Source organism: Engystomops pustulosus, chromosome 2 (genome assembly GCF_040894005.1).
Source record: "Engystomops pustulosus chromosome 2, aEngPut4.maternal, whole genome shotgun sequence".
NCBI classification, from domain to species: Eukaryota; Metazoa; Chordata; class Amphibia; order Anura; family Leptodactylidae; genus Engystomops; species Engystomops pustulosus.
The window spans coordinates 136376722-136403980 of NC_092412.1; the positions used below are offsets into that span (position 1 = coordinate 136376722).

The window sequence follows — 27259 nt, forward strand, 5'->3', positions numbered from 1 at the left end:
AAGTCAAAATGCCACTTTTTTTTCAAGATATAAAAAATTTTATAAAAAGTGATCAAAAGGCTACACAGTCCTTAAAATGGTAGCAATGAAATCTTCATCTCGCAAAAAATGACACGCACAGATCCATACAATGAAGTATGGAAAAGTTATTAGCACCAAAATATGGCAAAATTAAGAATTTATTTTTTGTACAGGTTTTAATTTTTGTAAATGTATGAAAACATTATAAAACCTATATAAATCTGGTATCTCCGTGATCGTACTGACCTAGAGAATAAAGTAGACATGTCATTTGGGGCGCAAAGTGAAAGCTGTATTAATCCACAAGAAAATTAAGTCCACAAGAAAATGGTGCCAATGCATTTTTCCACCAATTTCAATGCATTTGGAATATTTTCCCACTTCCCAGTACACAGTATGGAATTACAGTCACTATGAAGTGCAATTTGTTATGCAGAAAACAAGCCCTCGCACAGCTCTTTATATGAAAAAATAAAAAAGTTATAGATTTTTGAAGATGGGGAGTGAAAAATAAGTACTCAAAAACTAAAAAGGGCCTGGTAGTTAAGAGGTTAAAGGCTCAATTCTCCTGCAAAGGAAAAATCTAGCTAAAATATTAAATAAGTCTTTAGAATCTTTCATAAATATACTTTATAATGACCAGAATCCTGGATTGCCCATGTCCCACACAGATTCCCCCTATCACTAATCTGTATGCCCAAGCATCTTGTTACAATTACAGAATCTTGGCTCATCTCTCACCATCATAACTAGGATGTCTCCTGTGGAATAATGTGGATCTCTTTGATTTATGTGGAAATTCACCCTCAATCTATTTCTCTTTATGGGCTCCCGTATGACTTTCCAAACCTGCCCACAATAATGTTTGACCTTAATCTGTATATTGTCTCCTCAGGTACTTAAACACATTTATCATGTTGAACTTTATGTGCGGTAGAAAACTCTCCAAAGTGTATCTGGGGCACCATTGCTGAGACTCCAGGCTAACCCTTTGCATGCTGTAAACCGTAGAACTCGAATAACTGCAGAAAAATTGAATGTGACCATGGAAAATTTTCAGCTTTTTTATTTATCTTTTTTTTTTAACATTGGTTGACTGTTTTATTAATGTAACATTGGTGAGGAGGAGTATGTATTAGTATGTATATGACTCAGATGGCTAAAAAGACAACACTTTATTTATGTCCTTTGAAGAGAAGATGCTGACTGGTGGGACAAGAAGTTGTATATCTATCATTACTGTCTAATTCACAGGCCATGTGTCCTGCTCTCCAGACATTGTATTCTATCATTTGTCTGAGGACTCTGAGATCAGAAGAGCAGTGCAGGGCAATGAATTCCTTACGCAGCAGTCAAAAGGGGTTAAGAGTCACCGTTCCAGAACCCTGACCCCATCTATCACTAGTTACCTATGTGCCCATGATTAATTCATCTCATTCACTTGAAAGGTTGCTTCCTCCTTCTGTCCTTGTCAAGGGATGTCCCCATTGAGGTTAGAAGATTTCTTACTTTAGGATGTTTTTATGAGGTTCTACTTAGAGGATGCAATTGCACAATAAATGTTATTTATTGCATGTAGCTTTTGTGCATTTATTTTCCGTGGAAGAGGCACAGCTGGCCTGTTTGTCAGAGGCTGCTACTTTTACTCAGCATTGCTTTCTCTTTTGCAGTGGAAGGAATATGGTTGGATTGGGGCCCATGGGGAAGATGTTCAGTAACATGTCTCAACGGAACCCAACAAAGGACAAGAAAGTGCAGCAGCACAAGCCAGGCCGATGGAGAGTGCAGGGGGCAGCAAACAGACACAAGGGAGTGCAGTAATCCTGAGTGCCCAGGTAATGGAAAATGGAGACACATGTTTCCTGACAGCGGTTTTTTGCCTGTTGTTGGTGCCTTATGTTTTAATAGATTGAAGTGTGACTTTTCTTGCCATTATAAAACTATTGCATGATGCAGTTGAATGTAGTTCATCATGTAGTAGAGTAGCTGGCCAGTATCACTGATGTCTACTTAGGGCCAGTACATTTTCAGCTATACCCTATGATAGACAAGCACCGTGAAATGATCCAGTTATAGCTATCACTATGCCCACTGTTGACTTAGCAGGTAGTTCAAATCTTATCATCTAGCCTATTTTTTTGTAAGCCTCTTTATAGCTTTTCCTTCTATCTTTATCTCTGTCATCTTTCTCTGATCATAGAACCAAACATTAACTGCTCTCTCATCCCCCATTATGTGCCTCTGGCTCTTCACCTCTTAAACCTGCTTCTGTTACATGCTATTCAAGTACCTGCTGTTTTTTTTAAGTTCTATTTTCAGATGTACTGTTTTTCTTTAGCAGTTTTAGTCATTCTCTCCAAAGTACCATTAACTAGTGTTACGGCCAGAATAGCTTTGTATTTTACATACTACACATCACCTAGTTTCACGACTTTATGGCTTCTATATTTTATACTGCAGCTTTACACATTCCTTAGATTTCCTCTTTACACTTCATACTCATCTTATTTCTCTTTACTCACTGCTTATTTCCTAATTTATGCTCCCCTATATTTTTTTTTCCTATCATTTTCTCTCCACAATTTTCTACATCCTCTAATTTCACACTTCTTACCCTATTTTAACCTTCCTCTGCCCATTCCTCTCTTTTTTATTCCCTTCTGTGTTCCTTCTTTTTTTTACACTTTCCTTTCCTGCCCCATCACACTCTCTAGCGGATGGAAAATGGGGCCCGTGGAATCATTGGAGCTTGTGCTCCAAAACATGTGACAGTGGCTGGCAGCGACGCTACCGGATGTGTCAGGGAACAGGATTGCAAGGATACCCGTGCGAGGGCTCCGGGGACGAGGTCAGGACGTGCAATGAAAAGAAATGCCCAGGTATACACCCAATATATATCCTGTGTGTGCTCAATGGAGGTGCCAAATTTAACCCACTTAGGGCTTACCTCCTCCTATGTGAAACAGGTAGATCACAACTTTGAATATATATATACATATATCATACACAGATGCCTTACATGATATATAGTCATGTTATGTTATGCTGAAGGTAGGAATGGGTGTTCGGACCTTACTAATAGTATTACATTTAGTTGTTGTTTTTTTTCTAAAATTCCTAAACCAACTTCAAAGCAAAAAAAAAATAATTTGAATATAAATTTTTCACTAGTAGTCCAAGTAGACAGCTCTAGTACTATATAGCTTGACATATTTTATTATAAATGTGTTTAAATTGCTTTGTGTGTGCTTGATAAAACATACAGCAGGTGGTGGGTTTCAGGTACATACTACTTATAATAAAATTATAGTCAAAAGAGATACAGTTTAAAAATGTCTGGTTTTTATTAAAACAATCTGCATGCATTATACCTTATAATCACACTTAAGTCATGAAAGAGACCACACTCTTCTATCTTTAATCATTCACACGAATTCTGTCTTACTCTTTTTGGTGTTTTATTTCAATCCTTTTAGTTCTTTTTAGTTCTGGCAATATTTAATTTACAGACAGTCTTCTCTTAAAATGTTGGTCAGTTTCAACATTGTACACACAAAATTCTATAGACCGACTTTTCAAGTTGAGGGGACATACAAACCTCAGTACTCCGCCAGCCTTTCTTTGTGTTGCCGTAAATCCCATCCTGACCACACTTTTTGTCCACCACCACCTTTTCACCTTTCTTGTGTTCTCCACGTCAGGTCTCTGCACCTTTCCTCTTGTTCTCCACATGCTCTTTCTGCTTTTGTTTCTTTTGTTTCTTTCATCCTCTCAGCGTGCCTGCTTTCTCTGTGGGCTCTTGCTGACAGGCTAGTGGCTATATAAAAAGGGAATAGTAATGAATGTTCATGCCTCATGGGAAAAAAACTGCTTTCTATTTAGACATATAAATTCACGTATTCTGAGGTCACCAGGGAAAGGTCATGCCAACACACTCTGGTTAGCATCCCTGGGCAGATCACAAGGTGTATAACATGGCTGGAAGCTGTGAGATCTCATCTTCAGGATTTGGGAGATCTGTGAAGTCAGGTTGGGCTGGGCAGGTAGCTCCTAGTTGACTTTATAACCAGTTATTTTATGATAGTGCTTCCATTCCTCACAGCGTTACATGAAATGTGTAAAGATGAGTATGTTACATCCATGACCTGGAAGAAAGCTGCTGCAGGCGAAATTGTGTACAACAAGTGTCCTCCGAACGCCACAGGTCAGTTGCTCTTGATCGCACCTTGTCAACACCTTACTGTATTTTTCCAGTCTTGTTTTCATGCTTTGTGTTTCTTCTGCTTCATTTCAATGTCTCTTTATTGAGACTTTTTAGTTTTAAAACATAAACACCAATACAGTATTGTTCTGCTTTATTTCATTCTCCTCTCTTTATTTGTTTTGTTTATAAAGTGTTATTTTTGTACACAGTCTTCTATCTCTGTTCTTGTGTTTCTCAGAGTCTAATCCTCATTTTTGGTTCACTTAGTGATCTCTATATCCCCTGCAGGATCAGCTAGTCGTCGCTGTCTGCTCAGTCCCCAAGGTGTTGCTTACTGGAGTCCTCCGAGTTTCGCCCGTTGTGTTTCCCATGACTACAGATATCTTCACCTTGCAGTAATTACAAGTTCTTCTTACTTTACCACATTGTTTACATTTTGTTTATTTATAAGGAAAGTAGAAAATTCTGTAATGCAGCCTGTCATTATTAACTTATTTTGGCTCTGGCTTAGAAAATGAAGCTTGCCACTGCCTACTGTACACATGAGACTGAACACAGGGCAGATGCACTATTTGTTTGATCAAGTGCGTGAAACATTTGGTTGATTTTGATGTCTCTGGATGCTCTGGTGCTTTCATTTTAGTGGATTATATCAGTACGCAATGTCATATCTCTCCAGTTCAGCATTATTTTTTGGAGATTAAGTATCAAAGTATTCACTTAGCAGTGATTTTTGAGGAGAACATCTTGTCACTGTGTACTGAATATTGTGCATAAATATTCCTTGGCTTAAGTACAAATTTATTTCTAAACAGAGAGTGTGAAGAGTCTGAGTAACCAAACTAATTACAGAAAATTCCAGTAAGTTTAGACATTTAGATGCCACCAAGTTGAAGAAAATCTGCAGTAAATCCTGTAAAATGTTTTATTACTGTGCAGTTTTCATCATTTGAATGGTAAAGGTCGAAATCCACTGTAAAAATGTTAGGGCATTGCACTTCATTGTATACTTTTAGTGCCAAATGCTCTGAATGTTTGAGACCACATTTTTAGAAAATGCTGTAGCAATAAAAATAGATAAATAAAAATGAAAGGAAATATACCACTTGACACAGGCTGAATTGACCTGAGCACACCACCTGGCTCTATACTACTGATAGCAGCACAAAGTTTGGTTAGGGACAAAAAGGGATTTTATAATATATTCAAATAAAACTCAATGGGGCAGATTTATCAAGCTGTCTGAAAGTCAGAATATTTCTAGTTGCCCATGGCAACCAATCACAGCTCCCCTTTAAAATATTCATGAGCACTGGTAAAATGAAAGCTGAGCTGTGATTGGTTGCCATGGGCAACTAGAAATATTCTGACTTTCAGACAGCTTGATAAATCTGCCCCAATGTTTGTTCTGGTCCTCCTCCTGCCAGTGACATCACTCGGCTCTCAGCAATTCTCTCGCATGATCCGTCACTTATTATCCATATATATATATATATATATATATATGTATATATATATATATATATATATATATATATATATATATATATTCGGTGCAATCACGTGCCGAGAGCAAACATGGAGGAGTGCATTATTAATTATTGGAGGTGCTCGGAATCGGCCTGGTGACATAAGTTGAGTGCCAGGGCCTTAATTGAATATATTATAAAATCCTTTTTGTGACTGAACTATTGTTTTCTGTTCCTAACCAAATTATGAGCTGATATAAGTATTACAGAGCCCAGAGGGGAGTATGCTCAGGTCATTTGAGCCGTTGTCAAATGGTATATTTCCATTAAACTGAGACACGGGGGGCTAGCCTTTTCTTGGGGCCTGGAGACAGCCGGGGACCGGAATACCGGAGTGGCTGGCGTTTGCGGCCTAGGCACGCTAGTGTCACGGTGCTTGGTATGGGGACCGGAGGGCTGTCCTACAGCCTGGCAGGTCTCCAGCAGGTGGTGTTGGCAAGAAATGATGTAGAGGGAGAGGCTGATGTACTGGTTCTCCCTGGAGCAGCCCTTAGAGTCTGTAGTATGTGTCCCTGGCAGATAGATGGGGCGCCATTAATTGTGATACAGCCGTAGCAGGGACCAGACGGAGGCAATGTTGTGCATAAAAGTAACTTACAGTTCTTTATTCGAACCAACGGTAACAACACGCCAAACGATTCTGTACAATTGCAGTACTGGAGTGATCTTGGAGAGGAACCTCAGGAGTCACCAGCCTGGAAGCAGGGGCAGGCTGGGATGTAGCTGTGTCCAATGCTGGAAGCTGCAGCTTTGTGCTGTTTGTCCTGTGCCACTCTGTGTGTAGTTGCTAAGCTGAGGCCTAGGAGGCCTGTGAGCAGAGCATGTGCTATGAGCTCTTCCTGTGTTGAGAGCTTGAACTCAAGAGATCTCCTTCTCCAATCACACTCCAGTTACAATAGTGGAACATCATTGGATGATAACATTACCATTCTTTAACCCTAACCTATCCAGGCAGAATCTACCGCTGCTCCATTACCTCTATATGTACTGGGTAGTAAAAGAGTTTATTGGCAACTACTCCTCTGCCATGCGCATTGGCAGGGACATTGCAGATCTAAACCTTAGAAAGAGTTTATTATAAACCACAATTTTACAATTTATTATATTTTATACATGGCAAACAACTGAGTTGATTTCTTAAAGGAATCTAGAATGTTTCATGCATAGATTAAAAAATCCAAAGCAATGAAGTTTCTCATAAAAAACCCAACTCGTTTTGGCTTGTTTCTGTTCAACACTGTTCTTACCTATACAAAAGCAGGTAAGCAAGCAGCAAAATGCAAAGTACTATAAGCGTAAGCCAAATCTCTATATTGAATCTCCACGTCACAAGAAGATTCTGCGGAGCTGTCCTACAGAAAAGTGCTTCCTTTGCATGAACTACTTACAATATACTTGGCTCTTCAGGACCTGTACAGGCAGTCCCCAACTTAAGAAAACACAATTTACAGACGACCCATAGTAACAGATGGACCTCTCTGCCCACCGTGACCTCTGGTGAAGCTCTCTGGATGTTTTACTATAGTCCCACAATGCAATGATCAGCTGTATGGTGTTTGTAATGAAGGTTTACATTTTGAAAATCCAGCTGTCACTGAGAAAAAAAAATATTGTCTGGAACTACAGTTATAAACTGTACCTGTTCCAATTTACATAGAAATTCAAGTTAAGAACAAACCTATCTTGTACATATCCCATGGCCTAAACATCAGGGAAGTTGTCATCCAATGGTTTCATTCTGTGAGTTTTTTAGGGTTAGAGACAGTGCTGTAAACATTGCATATGCATTTATGTTGTTATAATACATGTACCACTGGCTACAGATTTCTCTGGCTGCATATTTCTGCTGTGTGTTTCATTTAGTGCCAAACTAAACTAGATGACCTCCGCTGTCATGTAGCTCTTGTCTTCAGTTAGAAGTGCTCTGGGACATGGTACCCACTTCCGTCAAACAGTGCCTCCTCCAACCACAGAAATGTCCCATAGTCCAGTCTAAATTATGAGGTAGTGTTATCCTGCAAGCTTGGATCTTTTTGGCCATGTACAAGATAAATTTACAGCTGCAAACTGATTTGGGGATAATGCTATTTAATAGGGTATTAAAGGGAATCTTTTCCCATAGACTTTTCAATACTTATTCCCAATTTGCTTTTATAATTAATTTTACTGGTTGCACTCACTTTTAAAAGTATAAAAAATATACCTGTCTCCCTGCCAGAAAACTGAATCGAGTAACGGAGGTATCTGAGTCCCTGTGTTGCCATCATTGTTATCTTCTCAGTGCTCTGTTAGTTCTCTTCTCAGTGCTCCCTCCTCTCTCCCCCTCCCACATGCAACTATTAGATGACCCTATGCTCTAAGCAAATCCTGTTAGCTCACATCTGTGGGAAGAATGGAGGAAGAGCCAGCAAAGCAGCGAGGAGATAATGATGATGATGACACATGAATGGCTTGCTGGCAGGGAGCCAGGTATACTTCTGTATAGTTGTAATAGTGTGTGGAAGCAAAAATGCTTATTCTAAAAGCAGATTGGGAAATAGTAGTCTTTGGGAACCCGTCATTAGGTGTCAAAGGAAAGAGGCCATAGTTAAAAATATAAGAAGATTATCACAGCCACAGTTCCTGAATCTATGAGTAAGTGTCCCTTGTTTATCCTGCTGGATTTCAATGATGGACAAAAATGTCATATTAAAGTCATATTTATTTACTAATCCACCAATATTATTTGCAATGGGAATTGTGGAAACAGCCAAGCCCTGTACCCATCATAAACAGTAATGGCTAGAATTATGACTTCCATTCTTTTACTTTTTCTCATCTCTCTGGTGACCACCGATCAGCTTCAACTGAGCTGTCCCCTACTAATAAATTATGTGTCATCCAAATAGTGTTTAGTAGGTAAATTGAAATGAAAATATAAAAAAGCTAATAATGGCAGATACGTTATATATATATATATTGCGGCATTCATTCAGTATCCAAAACGGAACCTTACTAGAATCCAGTAGGTGGCAGCCCTTCCTTAGGAACCTTTTTAGATGCAGATCTCTGTGGCATAAAGAGTAAACCATGCTAGAAAAATTATCTCACAGAAGATATTTTGCATATTAGGGTTGTCATCCGTGTTACACTGCTATCACGAGTATATCAATAAAGTCATTGGCCCAAAACCAGTTGTGCCTCTTGACTTGAGAATTTGTGTGTCCCTTGCTTAGATTCAGAGACTGAATAATGCTTGGTGGCATAGTTCACTACCCTTGCAGAAAATAAGTTCCCCAATTGTCTAGGATTATGCAGTCTAAAGGAAGCTTCGACTTCTGTAGGTTCTCTGCTTGTCAAAACCTATTCAAGTTTTTTGGCAGAATCCATGAGGAAAAAAGTCTTAATTTCAGCAAAATTGATTTTTTATGAGTTTTGCTTCTCAGAAACCAGTTGATGAAATTTGATGGAACAAGAGAATGGAAATTTTGGTCCAGACTGCTTGAAAGCTGCCAAATTCCTGTTTTGATTCTGAGCATATTCCCCTAAGTTATAAGCAACTGACAGAAGTGGATTAACATTGAATGTCCTGTCAGAGGCGTGATTGTAATATCCCTTCCTTCATTTACATGGTTTTACTTTTCTCCGTGTTTTCTGTCAATCATATATCAGTATTAATTTCTCTCCTCTGTCTCTTTTGCGCTCTTTTTTTCCGAGATATGGTCTCAATGCATCCATATATTTTTTTCTCTCATGCTAAATTCCCTTTATTGCATTGTCACACTGCTCCCATATCTGCCTTTTTTCTCTTCAGTAACCCCTTGGTTACTGATTGTTTCTTTGTAGCCATCTATTCCACATCCAGGTTAAATGTGGCTTTCTGTCTCCAGGTCTTTGCCGTTTCTTTCATAGCCTTCATTTTTCTTTATTTCTTCCTCAGCCGCTTTTATAGTCTTTTGTCTACAACCCTCTGTATGCCTTATGCTATAATGACCCAGAGAGGCAGGGCTGAGTTTCAGTATCATTCCATCAATTCATTACAGATCAGTGGATGAAATAAAATCCGATCCCTCCTGTGTTACCAGGACAGCAGCTAAACTGTGCTCTTTCCTAATGACTGCTCTAAACAATATGCCGTTCTCACATTTAGAGAGCCACCATCACCCCTCCCCACCCGGCAGGATGGGGTTCTGTGCACGGGGACCCCTATTATCGTTAAATACACATTAGTTCCGGTGACAAGCTTGGCATGCATGCCAGGCGTGGGAGAGGCATACACAGAATAAAGCGACATTGCTTTTCATTCTTGCGCACACCACCAATTAGCTTCTCATTAGCGGGAACAGCCGCAGGCGTTTGTATCTCGCCCCTCTCCATGCGTCGCTGCCCGCCTCCAAGCGAGGGAAAGGTCAATGTCGCCGCCATGTCCCAGTTGAACACGTCCCAGAAGTAAATCATCTCTTGTTAAGGTGGGGGGGGGGGAGAATAGAGATGTGCATAATGTGGGAGCACTGAGACTACACAGCTGGAGTGGAAGCCGTGCAATAAACACACTTGACAAACCTTTCCCTGACCTTTCTTAGATTTATTAGGCTTCTGTGTCACTGAATAATACAGATATGTGGTTAATAGGTCTGTTTTGGCTGCATATCTGTGCTTGTGACTTTCCAAACTGTTAGAGGAAATCTCGTAGTCACCACTCTCACTTGTTCTCTGAAGACTTTTTGTTTTTTTACATTCGCTCAACACTGCAGTTTTTTGTTACCCTTCCGTGAAGGTGAAACCATTGTAAAGATGATAAAACATGAGGAAATCCACATATCTGAAGACGCAGCAAGCTTCACAGTGCTGGATTCTGCATCTCAATGGCTCTATAGTTATAAACATATTACTGCAGTCAGGCTGTTAAATGAAAAGCGCAGTCTGTAACCCAGCAGACATAGCTGATACATATTAAAGAAGTCAGCTATGGGATATAAAACTGGACTGCATTCTTACATTTTCATATTAAATACAGAAATAGCAGTAATGAGAACAGGGGATGTCATGGGGTTAAGGGATTTAGGAGATGACATTAACATATAGGATAGTAGTCAAATTAGGAAAATACACTCTTATACAGAATATCATTAAATCAGATCAGCCTACCCATTTCCCTTAACATATTCCACAAGAGGAAAAAAAAACAACTGATATTAGAGAAAAAGAGCATTAAAGGAAATCTACCTGCAGAAGCAGGAAATATAAACTGGTGTCAATTTCAAGTTGCTCTGCTCCCCCATCGCTTGTTCTTATAGTTCTTTTTTACAGCCTTATTTTTATCTGTGCACATCGTAACGTAAAATAGCACCCAAATGTCCACTTTTTTACATTTTTCCTCCATGAATATTTGAAGAGAAATTATCAAACAGTCACATAGGTCCCAAATAGATATAAATTAAAATGTTGGCAGGAAACAGCAAAAAATGGCACCTTACATAGGTCTGTATGAAAAAGTTATTGACCTCAGAATTTGTCAAAAAGGCAATATTTTTTTGTGTACAAAAGATTTACATTTTTTAAATCTACTAAAACCTGATAAACCCTAGAAGTTTAGTATCCATTTGATAGTACCATGTAAAGGGAAAGTGTCATTTGGAGCACAGAATGAAAGCTGTCAAAATAAAGCCCACAAGAAAACGCCACAAATGTGTTTTTTTCAAAACACTTAGAATTTTTTTAAAGCTTTCCAGTACATTGCGTGGAATATTAAATGGCGCCATTATAAAGTACAATTTGTCCTGAAGATAACAAGCCCATATACATCTCTCTGTTAATAGAAAAATTAAGTTATACATTTTGGAATGATAAAAACTTGTATAAAGTACTGAAATGATTCAGAATGCTAATGATATACCAGATACTAGCTTTTTTAAAGGGTTTTCCCATGAATCAAAAACCATTAGGCACAGGAAAGTGCCTAACTTGCTGAGCAGCGGGAGTCTCAGTTATGAGAAACCCCATAGATCATGAAAACAAGGGGTACGCAGGGGTCCCAGTGAGCTCAATCGGAACCCTCGTCGCTCCCAGAGAGTAATGGAGGAGACGGCCGCGTATGACCCCCAGTTCTTGTGATCACTGAGACCCCTACCGATCAGCAAGTTAGTCCTTATCCTGTGGACCACTTTAAGATTGTTTATTTGAATTCACATAAGTTATTGATCATAGTGAGTTTTCCATAAGAACAGTTACCTCCTTTCTGTATCTATAGACATATCAAGTAGGTGAAAATGGACCATATGACAGCAGTATTTCCTTGACTCAGCACTGCCTGGAGACCCAGACTTACAACCTCATAATCATCTATGATGCTTTGAGTCACTGCCTCCCCACAGGACTAGTGAAAGCATGATTACAGTACAGGACAATAGTCCGGCAGGGAAGTAGTGACTCGTAGCATCATATATGATGCTGTTAGTATGGGCCCTGGGGCAGTGTTCAGTCCTAGAAATGCAGCCAGGATGTGTTCATATTTCATGCAGTGAATATTTTCTGAAGAGAAGTTTACCACCACGCACAGTAGCCTTTACGGCATAGGTAAAGTAGTTGTTGTGCCCAGCAGACTGTTATCAGATAAATCCTAATCAGCCATTTGGTGTACAGAACTATTTTTGTCCAACTAGTCTTTTGTCTACATCATTTTACTTGATGGAATAACAGCTTCATGTCACTTCATAATGGCTGCAGCTTTTATACTTTGATATACTATATGATAGTAACAGTAATCTTAAGCAAAGTATGACATGTTTCCAAAGTATTAATTCATTTAGTTATCTAGAAGTCTCCCTAATCACTCAGTTTTTGGCCTTGTCATTTTCTGGGCATACCTACATGCCTAGGTATGTTTCAGTAAGTTTTGCTATTAGGTGTTTTGAACTTTGATTTGATTTGATTTATCTTAGAGGGTGATATATCAGGCATGTGTGTCAGTTTTTTAAGCACAAAAGTCTCAATTTCTTCTGCATCCTTCTTTTTCCTGCAAGTTCTTGGGACTGGAGTTTATTTGCACCAAAAGTGCACCATCTTACCCCCTTCCCACCACAGCCCTTTTTCATTTTTGCGTTTTCATTTTTCACTCCTCACCTTCAAAAATCTATAACTTTTTTATTTATCCATGTACAGAGCTGTGTGATGGGTTATTTTCTGCATAACAAATTACACTTCAAAATAAATTTAATATTCCATGCCGTGTACTGGGAAGCGGGAAAAAAATGCTGTGTACTTGGAAGCGGGAAAAAAATTCCAAATGCAGTGAAATTGGTAAAAAAAACGCATTTGTACCGTATTATTGTGGGCTTGGATTTTACAGATTTCACTGTATGTCCCAAATGACATGTCTGCTTTATTCTTTGGGTCGGTATGATTACGGGGACACCAAATTTGTATAGGTTTTATAATGTTTTCATACATTTACAAAAATTAAAACCTCCTGTACAAAAATTTGGGGGGGGGGATTTTGCCTTCTTCTGGCGCTTTTTTATACTTTGGTTTACAGAGCTATTAACAGATAATCTAGTTGGGTGGATGTCAGCAACTTGCGCCTGATCAAATCCCCACAGATCCTAACGCTGCATTCACACGAACATATGAAAATGGCCGAATGCTACCCGTACCATACTGTTTTTTACGGGTTACATACGGCCACATTAATTTTAATGGACAATACGTCAAACCATTTACCCTACCATATACAAGGCATTTAAAAGTATAAAGCATGTCCTATCTCCCTTCTCCCGTATTTCAGTTCCGTATGTCCTTAGAAATCTGTGTGGAAGTATAAATATGGATTAAATACGAGCTGCATATGGATAAAAAAAGTCACATATATACGGTCCCATACAGCAAGGAAATACGGGACTGGAGAAATCACACATTCGTGTGAATGCAGCCTAAGGCCCTATCCACACTTGCATTGCAGATCACATCAGAGTCTGATCCGGGTTTGTTCAGTGAAAAACTGACATTTTGAATCAGAGTTCAATCAGTTTTCAGTCAGAGTTTGTTCAGTGTCTCAGTTTTTCATGTGCGTTTTCAATGCATCTTCAATGCAATTTCATTGTGTTTTTCACGCGCAGATAACGCGTGTTAAAAGGACTCAGGACTGAGGTCTATCTTTTCTATGGCAATTGATGCGTGAAAAACGCATTGCACTTGCATGTGTCTCAGAGTGCAATGTGTTTTTGATGCATCTCTAGACTTGTATGGTGCGTTTTTCACGCATGTGACTTGCAAAGTAGAGCATGCTGAGATTTAAACGAGCGTTAAAAAAAGTGCATTAAAAAAATGCTGAAAAAAAGTCTGAAAAAGCCTGTTGATTACAAAGGGTCAGAGTGCAATGCAAGTTCTGCACGTCAAAAGCACGTGCAGAACAAGCGTGTAAAAATCGCAAATGTGAAAGGGGCCTAACAGTTTTGATTCATGCATGTTTCCTTGGCCACATCTGTACTTCATAGCCGGGCCTGAGTACACTTGCCCTTAAAGATCTCAAAAACTGGCCAAACACTATACGCATACAGATATCTTGATGAACTAGTGTATTATGGAATACATATTTAAAGGGAACCTGTCATCAGCTAATAAACCACTTCCAGAATATTGTCAAGCAGCATAACACCCTCTAGGTAGTGTTTCTTTCATGGCCCAGTGCAGTGGCATCATCCAGAAAATCTACTTTGAAGTGAGCTTTAATTGGTTGTGTAATGGCAAGGAGGAGGAGTTTTTAGCACTGAAGTCAAGGTGGGGAACTCTGAATGCCTCCTCCTTTGAGATTGACATCATGCATCAGACTTCAGCAAATCTAATTAAGGATGTCTCTTGATGAAGAACCATCAGTTACAGTGAAATGGGGCTTTCTAAAGAAGAGAGAGCATGACTTCAGTATTAAACTCTCCACCTCCTGGAGTTTATACAACCAATTTAAATCTCACTTCAAAGTACATTTTCTCAATGATTCCACCACACTGGGGCATGAAAGAAATATGATCTGTAAGTTGTTTGGCTGCTTGACAACATACTGGTAGTGGTTTATCAGGTTAATTTCTGCTGACAGGTTCCCCGTTGGTACATAATATTATCCATGGTGTGCTACCAATTAATTGCAGTTGCAGTGAGTTTGGTTTAGAAATAAACGCAACTGCACAAAACTGGCACCCAAGCCATGTCTGGGCCTAATACATAATAAGGGAATTCTGATAAATGACTTGTACAGTCATTCAAACTAGATAGGTTGTGATGTGTTGGCAAGGACCGCTAGGGAGTAAAATCTCAGAATTCTTATGCCCTGTGTAAGAATATTACTGCTTTTCCAATTAAAGTATAGACTGAGACCTTTTATGTTGCAAGATTGCTTGTTATGTTGAAACATAAGGGGTTAAAACTGGGTTTTGTAATAATGGGTCTGTTATGTGTCATTAAAACAGCATCTAGACAGGGGATCTTTTCCTCAGCTAGGTTTCCCTGTCTTCAGATGATAGGGTCTGCAATGTAATAGTCAATGATGGGCCACAATTAGCCAGATGGAGGATAGGAAACAATATGTTGTGTTATACTTCTCCAACAAAATCAGAGAGGAGCCTTTTATTTAGGTTTGGTCGGAACTGATGCTTCAGTGGAATTAATGAGAGCCTGTATGTGGATGATAATCTCTAAAATGAGCTTCTTGATGTTTGTTATCGAGTCATAGTAGTCATTGCATCTCCGACAAAATATATTCATAAAACTTACTGGGGCAGATTAACTTAACCGGTCCATTCACGATCCAGCGGCGCATTCTCTGCGGAGGATTCGGGTTCTGCCAGGATTCACTAAGGTAGTTCCTCTGACGTCCACTAGGTGTCGCTACTACGCTGAAGTTCATCGGAATGCACTGAAGTTCACCGTCCTATCGTGGGTGCAGGTAAGCGCGTGTCAAGCAACATTTTTTTTTTAATGCGGCGGGTTTGCATACGGCCACGCCCCCAATTTCCGTCGTGTGCATGCCGGCGCTGATGCGCCATAATCCGATCGTGTGCGCCAAAATCCCAGGGCAATTCAGGGAAAATCAACGCAAATCGGAAATTTTCTGAAAATCCGTCGGAAAAACGCGATTCGGGCTCCAAAACAGAAGGTCTTTTGGGTGGGCTAAGGTGCGAACAGTGAACGACTAAGGTCACATTCGCATGTGTTTGGGTTGCATTTACAATACATTAACATTGTGTTAGCCTTGTGTTTAAAACATGCTTACGTAAACATTATGTTAAAGCTATATAAATGTTATGTAGATTAGATGTGAACTTCTTGTAAACATGTTTTATTACATTCACAATGTGTTTACAATGTAACAAACTCTGCCAAATTGAGCCAGGGGAGCCTAAGGATCACTGACTTGTAGTTGCATTAAGATCTTTTGAAATGTATTGAACCAAAGGATGTACTGCTAGCATCTTGGTGCCAGATATCACAAAACACCTACGTAGACCTTTAGGAGTCCATATCTAAAATGGAAAGAGCTGTTGTGATAGCATCAAGTGGACCTATGCAATATTAGGTATTGTTTGTGTTCTACATGGGTTATTACCACCAATGTACTGTACAGCATGAAAATGGCCATGTATCAGTCAATGAAAAGCTAGTGTGTGCCATGTGAAGATCTGTAGTTATGCTCCAAAAATATTTTATATCTTATGATACAAAGTGCTGCTGATTGTTACAGTACAGGCAGTCCCCGGGTTACATACAAGATAGGGTCTGTAGGTTTGTTCTTAAGTTGAGTTTGTATGTAAGTCGGAACTGTTTATTTTATCATTGTAATCCCAGACAGAACTTTTTTGGTCTCTGTGTTAATTGGATTTTAAAAATGTTGGGTTGTCATAAGAATCAATATTAACACTAAAGCTTCATTACAGACACCTGTGATAACTGTTATAGCTGTTTATTGTAGCCTAGGACTAAAGTACAATAAATTACCAATATCCAGTGGTCCGTTTGTAACTAGGGGTCGTATGTAAGTTGAGTGTTCTTAAATAGGTGACCGCCTCTATATATAAATCATGTCAACCAGCCTGTGACCCTCTACTAGTGGCCAATAATTTATTAACCCTGCACATCAAATAAAAGAAAATATACCATCAAAATCATGATAATGATAATCCAGGGACACTTACTCATAGATCCAGGCACTGTGATTGTGGTAATTTTCTTAAATTTTCTATGTCCTCCTTCCTCCTAAACTGAACTTTTAAAATCATGCTAATGAGTCTAATGGTTTCTTTTCACTCATTGTTACCCTGAGCAGGACATGTCTCACCCTCCCCCAGCTCTCTCCCTCATCCTCTCTCTGTGTAAGCTTGCAGCAGCATAATTTAAAAGTAAATTTTGGAAGGAAGGAGGTCATGGATAACAAATATAGGAAGATGACCATTGTCACAATGCCTGATCCATGAGTGAGTGTCCCTAGTTTATGGTAGATTTTCTTTTGATGGTAGATTTTCTTTAAAGAGGACCGGTCACCTAATTTAGCGGCACTAGGAGCTGCTTACTAAAGTAAGCAGCTCCTAGTGCTCGATCAAACGCCCCAGTGTTAGAGTGATAGCGTTACCGGAAACCTCCGGTAACGCTATCAAACACTGTGGCGGGGTACAGTGTAATCATCGGACAGCTCGCAAAGCTGTCCGATGTATTCATGAGGGGGCGGTCCGAGGCGCTGCTTCTTCCCCGGACTGCCCCGCTAGCTCCATAGGCCGGTAGTCACCGCCCCTAGCCACGCCCCAACGCCCCAAGCTGTCCGATGATTACACTGTACCCCGCCGCAGTGTTTGATAGCATTACCGAAGGTTTCCTGTAACGCTATCACTGTAAAACTGCAGCGTTTGATCAAGCACAAGGAGCTGCTTACTTTAGTAGACAGGTCCTCTTTAACCCCTTAAGGACGCAGCCATTTTGTAGCTTAAGGCTCAGTCCCATTTTTTGGATTCTGACCTGCGTCTCTTTATATGGTTATAACTTTTGAACACTGTTACTTATCAAAGCGATTCTGAGATGGTGGTAAATTTTGGCTGATAAGTTTTGCGTTTATTTACAAAAAAAAGAAAAAAATGATGAATTTTTAGAAAAATTTGCCATTTTCGTAATTCGAAATCATCGATTTACCACCTAAATAACTTGCCGAATAACATTTGCCATATGTCTACTTTACTTTTTCATAATTTTTGAAATGTCTGGATAATTTATTTTGACGTTATGCGGCTTACAAATCGAATAGCGATTTTCCGTATTTTCAGAATTGACTATTTTGGGGATAAATACTGTTTGAAATTAAATTTTACATATTTAGCATTAAAACCACCCTATATAACCAACCCATTTTCAAATCTGCACCCTTCAAGCTATCAGAAACAGCATTTACGAAGATTGTTAACCCCTTGAGATCTTCATAGTAATTGAATCAAAATGGCAGTGAAATTTAGAATGGTCAAATTTTGACGGTTATACGTTCATTTAGCCCTAAAATTTACACATTTCCAAAAGATAAAAAGAGAAAACCCACCATAAAATTTGTTCTACAATTTCTCCTGAGTACAGAGACCCCACACATGTGACCGTACTTGTTTTATGGGGGCACAGCGGGGCGCAGAAGGGAAGGAGCCCTGCAGCTGCCAGGATTTTAGTTTTCTCGTTGCCCCCTTTTGAAAGCTATAAAATTTTCGCTTTTCCATTATTTGGGCCATGTGACGGCATTTTTTTTTGCGGGATGAGATGCTTTTTCCAGTGTTACCATTTTGGGGTTGGTATCACCTATTGTTGAAAATTTGGGAACTTTTTTTGAGGTCATGAGTAGAAAAGCATCAATTCTGTACTGGAATTTTTACTTAATTTTTATTTTTTTTCGTGTTCACCGTATAGCCTAATAATCATGTTATCTTTATTCTATGGGTCGATACGATTACAGGGATACCAGACATGAATATTTTTTCTTATGTTTTACTAAATTTGCCAAATAAAACCCTAATGTGGGGAAAAATCTATCATTTTTGCATCGCCGTCTTCCAAGTGGCATAACATTGTTACGTTTTCGGCTACAGAGCTGGTTGATGGCTTGCTTTTTTGTGGGACATGTAGTACTTTGCAAAAGTATCATTCTGGAGTACATATGTTTTGTTGATCACTTTTTATTGCATTTTTAGTGGGATATAATAGGTAAAAATCATAATTTTTGGCGGGTTTTTAAAGTTTTTATTTTATGCCGTTCATCATATGGGTTCAATAGTTATTTTGTTTTATTCTATGGATTGTTACGGACGCAGTGATACTATATATGTGCGGTTTGTGTTATGATTTAGACTTTTTTGAGCATTATATGTCTCTTTATATGTTTTGGGGCTTATGGGCATTTTTAGCGATTTATAAAGTTATTTTGTATTGAAAAACATTTTTTTTTACATTTTTTACTTGATCCACCATGGGATATGAACAAACAATCATCTGATTGCTTGTTCATGATAATACTTTGCAATACTCATGTATTGCAGGGTATTAGCAGTGCCAGCCTATGCAGATGCATAGGCTGACACTTTGCCCTTTAAAGGAAACCTACCATTTCAAATGGTAGGTTTAAGCTGCAAACACCGAGCACCAGCTCAGGGTGAGCTGGTGCCGGTGCTTAGTTTCGTTAGTGTTAAAACTGCGGTATCGCGGTTTTAACACTTTTTAAACTTTATAGCAGAAGCCGCTTCGGCGCTGCGCGTGGCCGTGCGCGCGCAACGCCAGCGGCATTTCCTATGTAGGCGCGCGCACGATCGTGCGCACGCAGCGCCGAAGCAGTTTATTCTATAAATGTTAAAAAGTGTTAAAAGTTTTAACACTAACGAAACTAAGCACCGGCACCAGCTCACCCTGAGCTGGTGCTCGGTGTTTGCAGCTTAAACCTACCATTTGAAATGGTAGGTTTCCTTTAAGATGATGTCACAGACGCCATCTTAAAGGCACTGCCTTCAGGCTTCTCTGGGGTCCTAATCGGACCCCAGAGGTGCCATAGCAGCGATCGGCGCCCCCAAAAACGGCGCGGGGGCGCGATCGTGGGGTAAAGACCCCCAGAAGGCATGTTAAATGTGGCGGTCATGTTGACCGCGGCATTTAATGGGTTAAACACCCGCGATCGGAGCCCACTCCGACCGCGGGTGTTAGCCGGGGATGTCAGCAGTAGATTACCGCTGATATCCCGCGACCCCCAATGCCGGTTCGGCTGCTGTGCAGTGCTGAACTGGTATCGTCTCTGCGCAGTAGCTGTACTGCGCTGAGCGCTATTCGCGGGACTCAGCGCAGTACAGCTACGGAGCAGAGCGCTAAGGGGTTAATGCTTACAAACCCTTGACATGGCATAAACATAACCAATGGGTGGCCTTACATATTTAAAGCAAATCCACCATTTGTTTTTATGCATTGTGAACCAAACATACCTTGGAAATGCTGTAGCTACACTGATGCAGAAAGATATCTTGTTTAATCCCTAATCCGAGTGGTTTTGCTCCCAAAAACAAGTATAGAATTCAGGGCCTTGGGAAAGCTGGGTCCATACTGGCTGCTGTGTTTCACGGAGCTTCCTGAACTGTGCAGAAAGGAGTGACAGAGCCTCATTATCATAATTTTAGCAGTATTTTTTCAGCAAATCTGCTCAGTTCAGGGATTAAACAATATATGTAACTCTACCATTGTTGCTACAGCATTCTCAAAGTGTGTTTGGTTCATCTAATATACAAAGCTGAGTTTATGTGTGTGTGTATGTATGTATTTATGTCGGCTAAAGGAATCCGCACCATTGCGTTTACAATCACCAAATTTTTCACAGCCACTCTCTGACTCAGGGAACATCATAGACTAGGTTTTGAGTCAGAATTTTACCCTGCGTTTTGCAAAATACACTTAATAACTACTATATACAGGAGCTATTGTCTGCTACTACTGTGGCAGTTAGAAGCTGAGCCGTGATTGGTTGCAATTCTGCCGCAGGTCATTAATATGAGCTCTGAGCTTTGATTGGTCACTAAAGGCAATAAGCATAAGACAAATTATGTGTGAGGCAATATGGATAGGGATAGAGACAGACAGGCAGGCAGGAAAAGTGAGAGACAGGGAAAGGAAGTGAGTGACAGAGAGACAGGCAGGGAGAGTGAGAGAAATGCAGGGGGAGTGAGTGACAGAGAGATAGGAAGGGAAAGTGAGAGACAGAGAGATAAGCAGGGAGAGTGAGAGAAGGGCAGGGAGAGTGAGAGACAGGGAGAGATAGGCAGGGAGAGTGAGAGACAGGGAGAGAGAGTGAGTGACAGAGAAACAGGCAGGGAGATTGAGAGAAAGGCAGGAAGAGTAAGTGACAGAGAGACAGGCAAAGAGAGAGTGAGAGACAGAGAGACAGGCAGGGAGAGTGAGTGAGTGACAGAGAGATGGGCATTGAGTGTGAGAGACAGGCAGAGAGACTGAGTGATAGAAAAACAGATAGGGAGAGTGAGTGGGAGACAGAAAGATAGATACATAAATAGATATAAAATATTTTTTGTTAACCAATTCTATTTTGTTATAGCTAAGAGGAGTTATTTACTATCCCGGGCAACGCCGGGAGCTACAGCTAGTAATGAATAAAAGCAAATTGTAGATTTTCTTAAATATATGGTGCGGAATTGAACTGGCATTTTATTGTCATGGAGCTATTGGGTAGAGACCCAGCTGCTGTGACTCATCCACTGCTTCTCCATAGAGCTTTTATTTAATATGAGAGCTCTGTTAGCTTCCATACTTCATAGAATAGGAGTCAGATTTTTGAATGTGGCTTATAAAACTATAAATATATGTATATGGAAGAAAACTATGTAAATGACTTTTCAGCAGTAGGTAAGCTGTACATACTGTATATATAACACTCAAGTCATTCAGAATCAGGAGCGAAGCAATCATGAATAAATTAAGCCTGGTACATGCATACAATACACAAGTCGGTGTGTGGGTGTCAGGGCAACCTTCAAAGCTATTATTCTGATGTTGGGAATATGACATTAGTTTTGGAGTGCTTTAATTTATGTCATGCTGAATTCATCATGTTGCTGTGATGGATTGCTCTAGCTGCTGTTACTTTTTAACATTGTATGAGTTGATGGAATGGCTAGATGCACATCTAATTACTCTAAGACTCTAGCTAGAAGGGCTCAGTTGACCAGCCAGTACATCACTAATAGTGTTTTATGGTTTTTAATAAACTCAACATGCAGGACAGTAATGTAATGTTGAGAGGCAAAAGCCTTGAAAGGGTTACTTTGCTTGTTAAAACTACAAAAGCTTTCAGAGTAATTTTGTGCAGTGTTAATTGAACTGTTACATTGATGACTGCCAAATGATCATGACTGGCCATTGTCAGCATGGACTGCATTCTGGACTATGAGACAAATACAGTGTTGGCGTAATGACCAGGTTTGCATTTGTATAGAAGTCTCCATGGGGTTTGATTAAAAATTCTGACTCAAACTGTGGAGAAATACTAAAGGATGGTCGTCTGCTTAATCACCATGTGCTATTTAATTAAAATCCCGCTTTCCCATGTTCTTAGTCCTAGCTGTGGTTGAGTGTGTATTGGCGGCTGCTTATGACACAGTAAATACCACCATTTATTTGGGTGAGATGTTCATCCCCCCCCCCCCCCAAAAAAAAAAAAAAAATTGTTATAGCATTATACATTTTGAGAACCAAACAGAACCTACACCTTGTCCACTGCAAATAATTGATAGTTTGTATACTGAAAAGTTTGAAAAAATGTCAACATACTTTCTGTATTAATTCCTCACCGTTTTCCAGATCTCTGCTTTCTGTCATTCTATAGAATGCTTCATTTTTTACTTCATTTGGATAAAAACCTGTCAATGGTCATGTAAAGTCACACAGGTGCATAGATCCTTATAAGACACAGCCCTGAATACTCGAGCTGTGCACTTGTGTGATATCACATGACCAGGGACAGATTTCTATTCAGTGGAAGTAAACAACAGAGCTTTCAATAGATTGACAGCAAGCAGAGCTCTGGAAAACCATGAGGATCTGATATAGAAAGTATATTGGAAAATGTTAACACCCCTTTAAGGCTTCACATGTAGATTGTGATAAAGCTGTTACCTTATTCCAATACTACTCCTAAAGTAGATTTCCTTTGTAACATAAAATGGATTTCCTTTGGAACATATATTCAAAGTTTGGGGCATGTTTGTCAATAGAAAATCACTGCCCTGGCTGCAAAGACAGGCGGGAATAGAACCTACCTTATAATTTGTGGTCCATGCAGTCAGAAATGTGGGATGAAGCCAAGCAAAGAAATACGACGAATATAAAAATTCTGTGAATATGGCATGGGTTAATTTAAGACCAGAACTCTAGTGCAGAAAAGGCAAATATTATTATATCATTGTATGTGTTTTTCACAACATTTATTTTATACCAATTGTAAAGGAAACTGCAACTGGAACAATTGCATCTTAAAACGTATTTCATTTTCTTTACTTGTGAATTAATATTTATACTAATGTCAGATTCATATAAGTTAGTGGACAATCATATCATCTAAATGGTCATCAAACTGGTCACCAGGAGAAGGACATTATTTATATTCAGTATATTTGCTGTTGGTCTAAAATACTGTGAAACCTCTCCAAAACGTATAATGAATTGGCGTGGTTAGTAGAGGGGTCAGCTGATGGCCAAGGTTTAACATGGCAAAAGTTCTGTGTCTGCAATCTCGTGAAATGTAAATCTGTCACTGCTTGAAAAGAGTAAATTGTATTGATTATAATCACACTTTTGCAGGCGGTTAGGTACAGAAATGCTTCATGATGGCTAGAAAGTATGCTAATTTCTCAATTTATGAGGACATCAGTGTAATTCATTTTATGCTGCTGTTTTTGTCTGTTACCAGACTTGGCACTTTTTGTGAGTTAACCTGGGCCTCATTAATCAGCTCACATAAAAAGCCTTAGTAATTTACTGAGCCAAGTTTATCCCAGGAATAGAGTGTTTTCCAAATTTAGAACCAGGCAAATCACTTGCACAGAATTGGCAAGTTTATAGCTACACACAATGTTTTAAAGCCATTTGCGGTTAAAGATTTTTTTTTTTAAATAATGTGTCTTGAGGTTTAGGAATATAGATGTAAAGATAGATTGACAGGTGTCCTTGTGGAACATAGCAGGATTCTGATCTATCTAAATGCTCCATTGTAGGAGCAGAACTGATACATCTCGAAAGCCCCAATGAAAGGCATAATGGATACCCAAATGTGCCCAAGACGTTGGGGTTCGATTAAGTGTCCATTATTTTACAAGGACTTTTTCATCCAACATTTCCTACTAATTCTACTACTAAGAATGCTGAGACAGCAAAAATGTGAACTTAGCCTTAATGATAAAGCATGTACAGTGTGTATACAATAGCAATGACTATCGTTGAATAATCACTGAATAAGGGTTGGTGACTCCAGGATATCTCTTCAGTAGATCTTGTGCATGAGCAAAGATTTTCCTGTACCAACATTGTGTTTTGTGTAAACCTTTGTGATCCTGCTTTGTGCAGACTGCCTTGTGTGTACTGTACATCTGCCATACCTGAAGAAATTGGTCTCTTCCCCAGGCCAAACAACCATCTATTAGGATAGAAGGGGCAGCACATACAGAAAGGAGATGTGTGCTTTCGTTTCTTAGTCAAAAGCAACTGGATAGTTATAAAAAAAGTCATTCACAATTTGCTAATTTTGCATTTTGGAAGCAAAAAATGGTGCAAAGATACCCATATCCTTTAAGATTGTAAATGTACTCTATTTTGTACTACAGCTCCGTGAACATTTGGCAAAAGGACAGAGATTACTAGCAGGACAAGGGATGACGCAAGTTGTACAAAGTATGCTGGAGTTGGTGTCAACTAAAAACTACTACAGTGGTGACCTCCTATTCTGTGTTGAGATTTTGCGCAATGTAACTGATACATATAAGAGAGCAACCTACATCCCATCTATAGAGGCCATTCAGGTAAGTGTATGCATAGGTATATAAAACAGGGATTACATCCCACTTACACAAAATGGATGGTAAACTCATGGTAAATTCTTGAATTAGAGCACATTCCATAAGTGCTATAAAGTTGCTTCCCTGTTTACTGTGTGGCCTGGGGGCATGTGAATGCAGTAATTTCTACGGCTACATCTGCACTTTCTATTTAAAGCTAAGGGAAATAGAAGTGTGAATACCGATAATTGTGGGGCGGCATATACTTGCTACTGCTATAAATGGAAAGTACAGGTGCAAAAAACTGGACTGTATGATTGAAGCTTTGGGTTCCCTAAAGCAAGATGCAGTTGGGTTTTTGATGAAGTTTTTCAACCCCAAACCAGGATAAGATTATAAAAGGTAAAGCCGTTTTTTTACACAAACATGTGAAAACGCCCCTCTGCAACCCTTACTGTATCGTTGCGGTACAGGTTGCATACGTTCCCATTCCTTTCAACGGGCAATAAGTCCATCCACTTTGATTGGTGTATTACCCACAGTGCCGTACAGGGGGTGGGGGGTAGAGCTGGCTCTATCTTCCCCCTTAAGTACAGACGTGCCTCGCTTCTCCTATGGGCGGTGCAATGCCATCAAGTGAAAGGAGCCTAAGAGTTTTTCAGTAAACTAATGTTTGATGTGTCAAGAGCTCAATTTGTGTCCTTACCATATGAAAAATTTGAGACCATAAGAAGATTAAAAAACAGACAACCATGTTATGGCAGTCATAAAGTCTGCCTAGATTGACTGGCAACTCAGTACACAGTGGGGGTCATTTACTAAGGGCCCGATTCGCGTTTTCCCGACGTGTTACCCGAATATTTCCGATTTGCGCCGCTTGTACATGAATTGCCCCGGGTTTTTGGCGCACGCGATCGGATTGTGGCGCATCGGGGCCGGCATGCGCGCGACAGAAATCGGGGGGCGTGGCCGAACGAAAACCCGACGTATTCGGAAAAACCGCCGCATTTAAAAACCGAAAATGTGTCGCTTGGGGAGCGCTCACCTTCACCTTCTATGGGATGGTGCATTCCGGGGCGTTAAGATTATTTTCGGCGCTGCAGCGCCACCTGGTGGACGGCGGAGGAACTACCATCTTAAATCCCAGCCGGACCCGAATCCTGTGCAGAGAACGCGCCGCTGGATCGCGAATGGGCCGGGTAAGTAAATGTGCCCCAGTGTTTCTCTATAACGGCATTGACTTTTTGCTATTAACTCCCATTGATTCCTTCTCTTGCTTTTTCCTTTATTTCTTTATCACATGTGAGTGATAACATAGCGGCCACCCCTGCTTTTTCACCCAACGGCTCTTCATGTCCTCCTGTCTGTTATACATTTTACCTTGAGCCTTGCTGTAGAAGCAGACTTGTATTTCCATGCGTAACATTCAGACGGAGCCTGTAAGTGCTGTCACAGTGAGTTGTAGCACACACATAAAAGGCTCTTTTGCTTGTTAACAGAGCTCATGTTGTGTATAATGTGATATTACGGCCAGCACACGGTGCTTTGCAGGCTGCTCGCTCTCATTATTCTCTTGCCCTCTTTTCCTAATCTTCCACAAACCATTTTGTTCAATTTTTAACTGTTATTTTTCTTAAAGAGAACCTGTCATCAGGCGGCTGCTTACAATAGTGCTAAGGTTCCTACAGAGACAGTGAAGCATAATGTAAAACGTTTTTTGCAAATTCTGTAACTTTTATGGTTAATGAAATAAATTAGATTAAACTTTACCTGGCTCCCTGCCAGCGTTCAGCTTCAAATCCTGGGGGCATGTGGTCCACGCAGCTGAGTCTATTGCCATTTCAGTTCCGAAATTTGCGTCAGGAATAATTCAGCAGCGACACAAATTTTTCATGGACACTTCTTGAATACATGTGCAAGTAGTTTGCACTAAAAAAGAACAAGCAAAGTGCGACAGAAAACTGGTGCAGGTGCTTCAATAAATCTGGGCCACTACCATTTGAGTTGTTTTTGATCTGTAGTTCATCTTCAGACTAATAAATGGGAAAACAAATTGCGGACATAATACAATAATACATTTTTAACAACCCCCCCCCCCCAGTATTTGAGATGGCAGTGTCAAATTTAAAACACTCATAACTACAGAACCATGGCACCTATAAACAAAATTTTGGTGTCCTATTAAAGGGGGTTTTCCACAAAGCAAGTTAGGCCTTATTCTGCGGATGGCTAATTTGCTGATCAGTGTATAAGTGATGTCCAATGTAGCCCTGTCGCACCCTTGTAGCACCACGAGCTAGCTGGAGCAGCTCTATGCCCCATTCATCTCTATGCAACTGACGGAGATTGCTGAGTGCCGTAAGGACTTTTAATGGGAAAAAAGACATGTAGTTATTTGTCAGCTAATTCTAAATAAATGTTATTAATATAATAATTCTTGTTCATGAAGAAGTTAAAGGTGCACATGCAATGGATTATTTGCAGAA

The 27259-nt window shown here is 39.8% G+C and overlaps 1 protein-coding gene across 9 annotated transcripts in view; it reads left to right on the forward strand.

Annotated features, from left to right (window-relative positions):
• ADGRB2 (adhesion G protein-coupled receptor B2) overlaps positions 1 to 27259 on the forward strand; it is a 300446-nt gene that overhangs the window by 227129 nt on the left and 46058 nt on the right. For 8 of the 9 annotated variants that reach the window (XM_072136618.1, XM_072136615.1, XM_072136617.1 and 5 more), the window contains 5 exons: positions 1692 to 1856; positions 2736 to 2900; positions 4124 to 4225; positions 4514 to 4620; positions 24603 to 24797. In XM_072136618.1, coding sequence (XP_071992719.1) covers positions 1692 to 1856; positions 2736 to 2900; positions 4124 to 4225; positions 4514 to 4620; positions 24603 to 24797 — 734 coding nt within the window. The remainder of the gene's footprint in view (positions 1 to 1691; positions 1857 to 2735; positions 2901 to 4123; positions 4226 to 4513; positions 4621 to 24602; positions 24798 to 27259) is intronic. The other variant, XM_072136623.1, reaches the window with a different exon arrangement.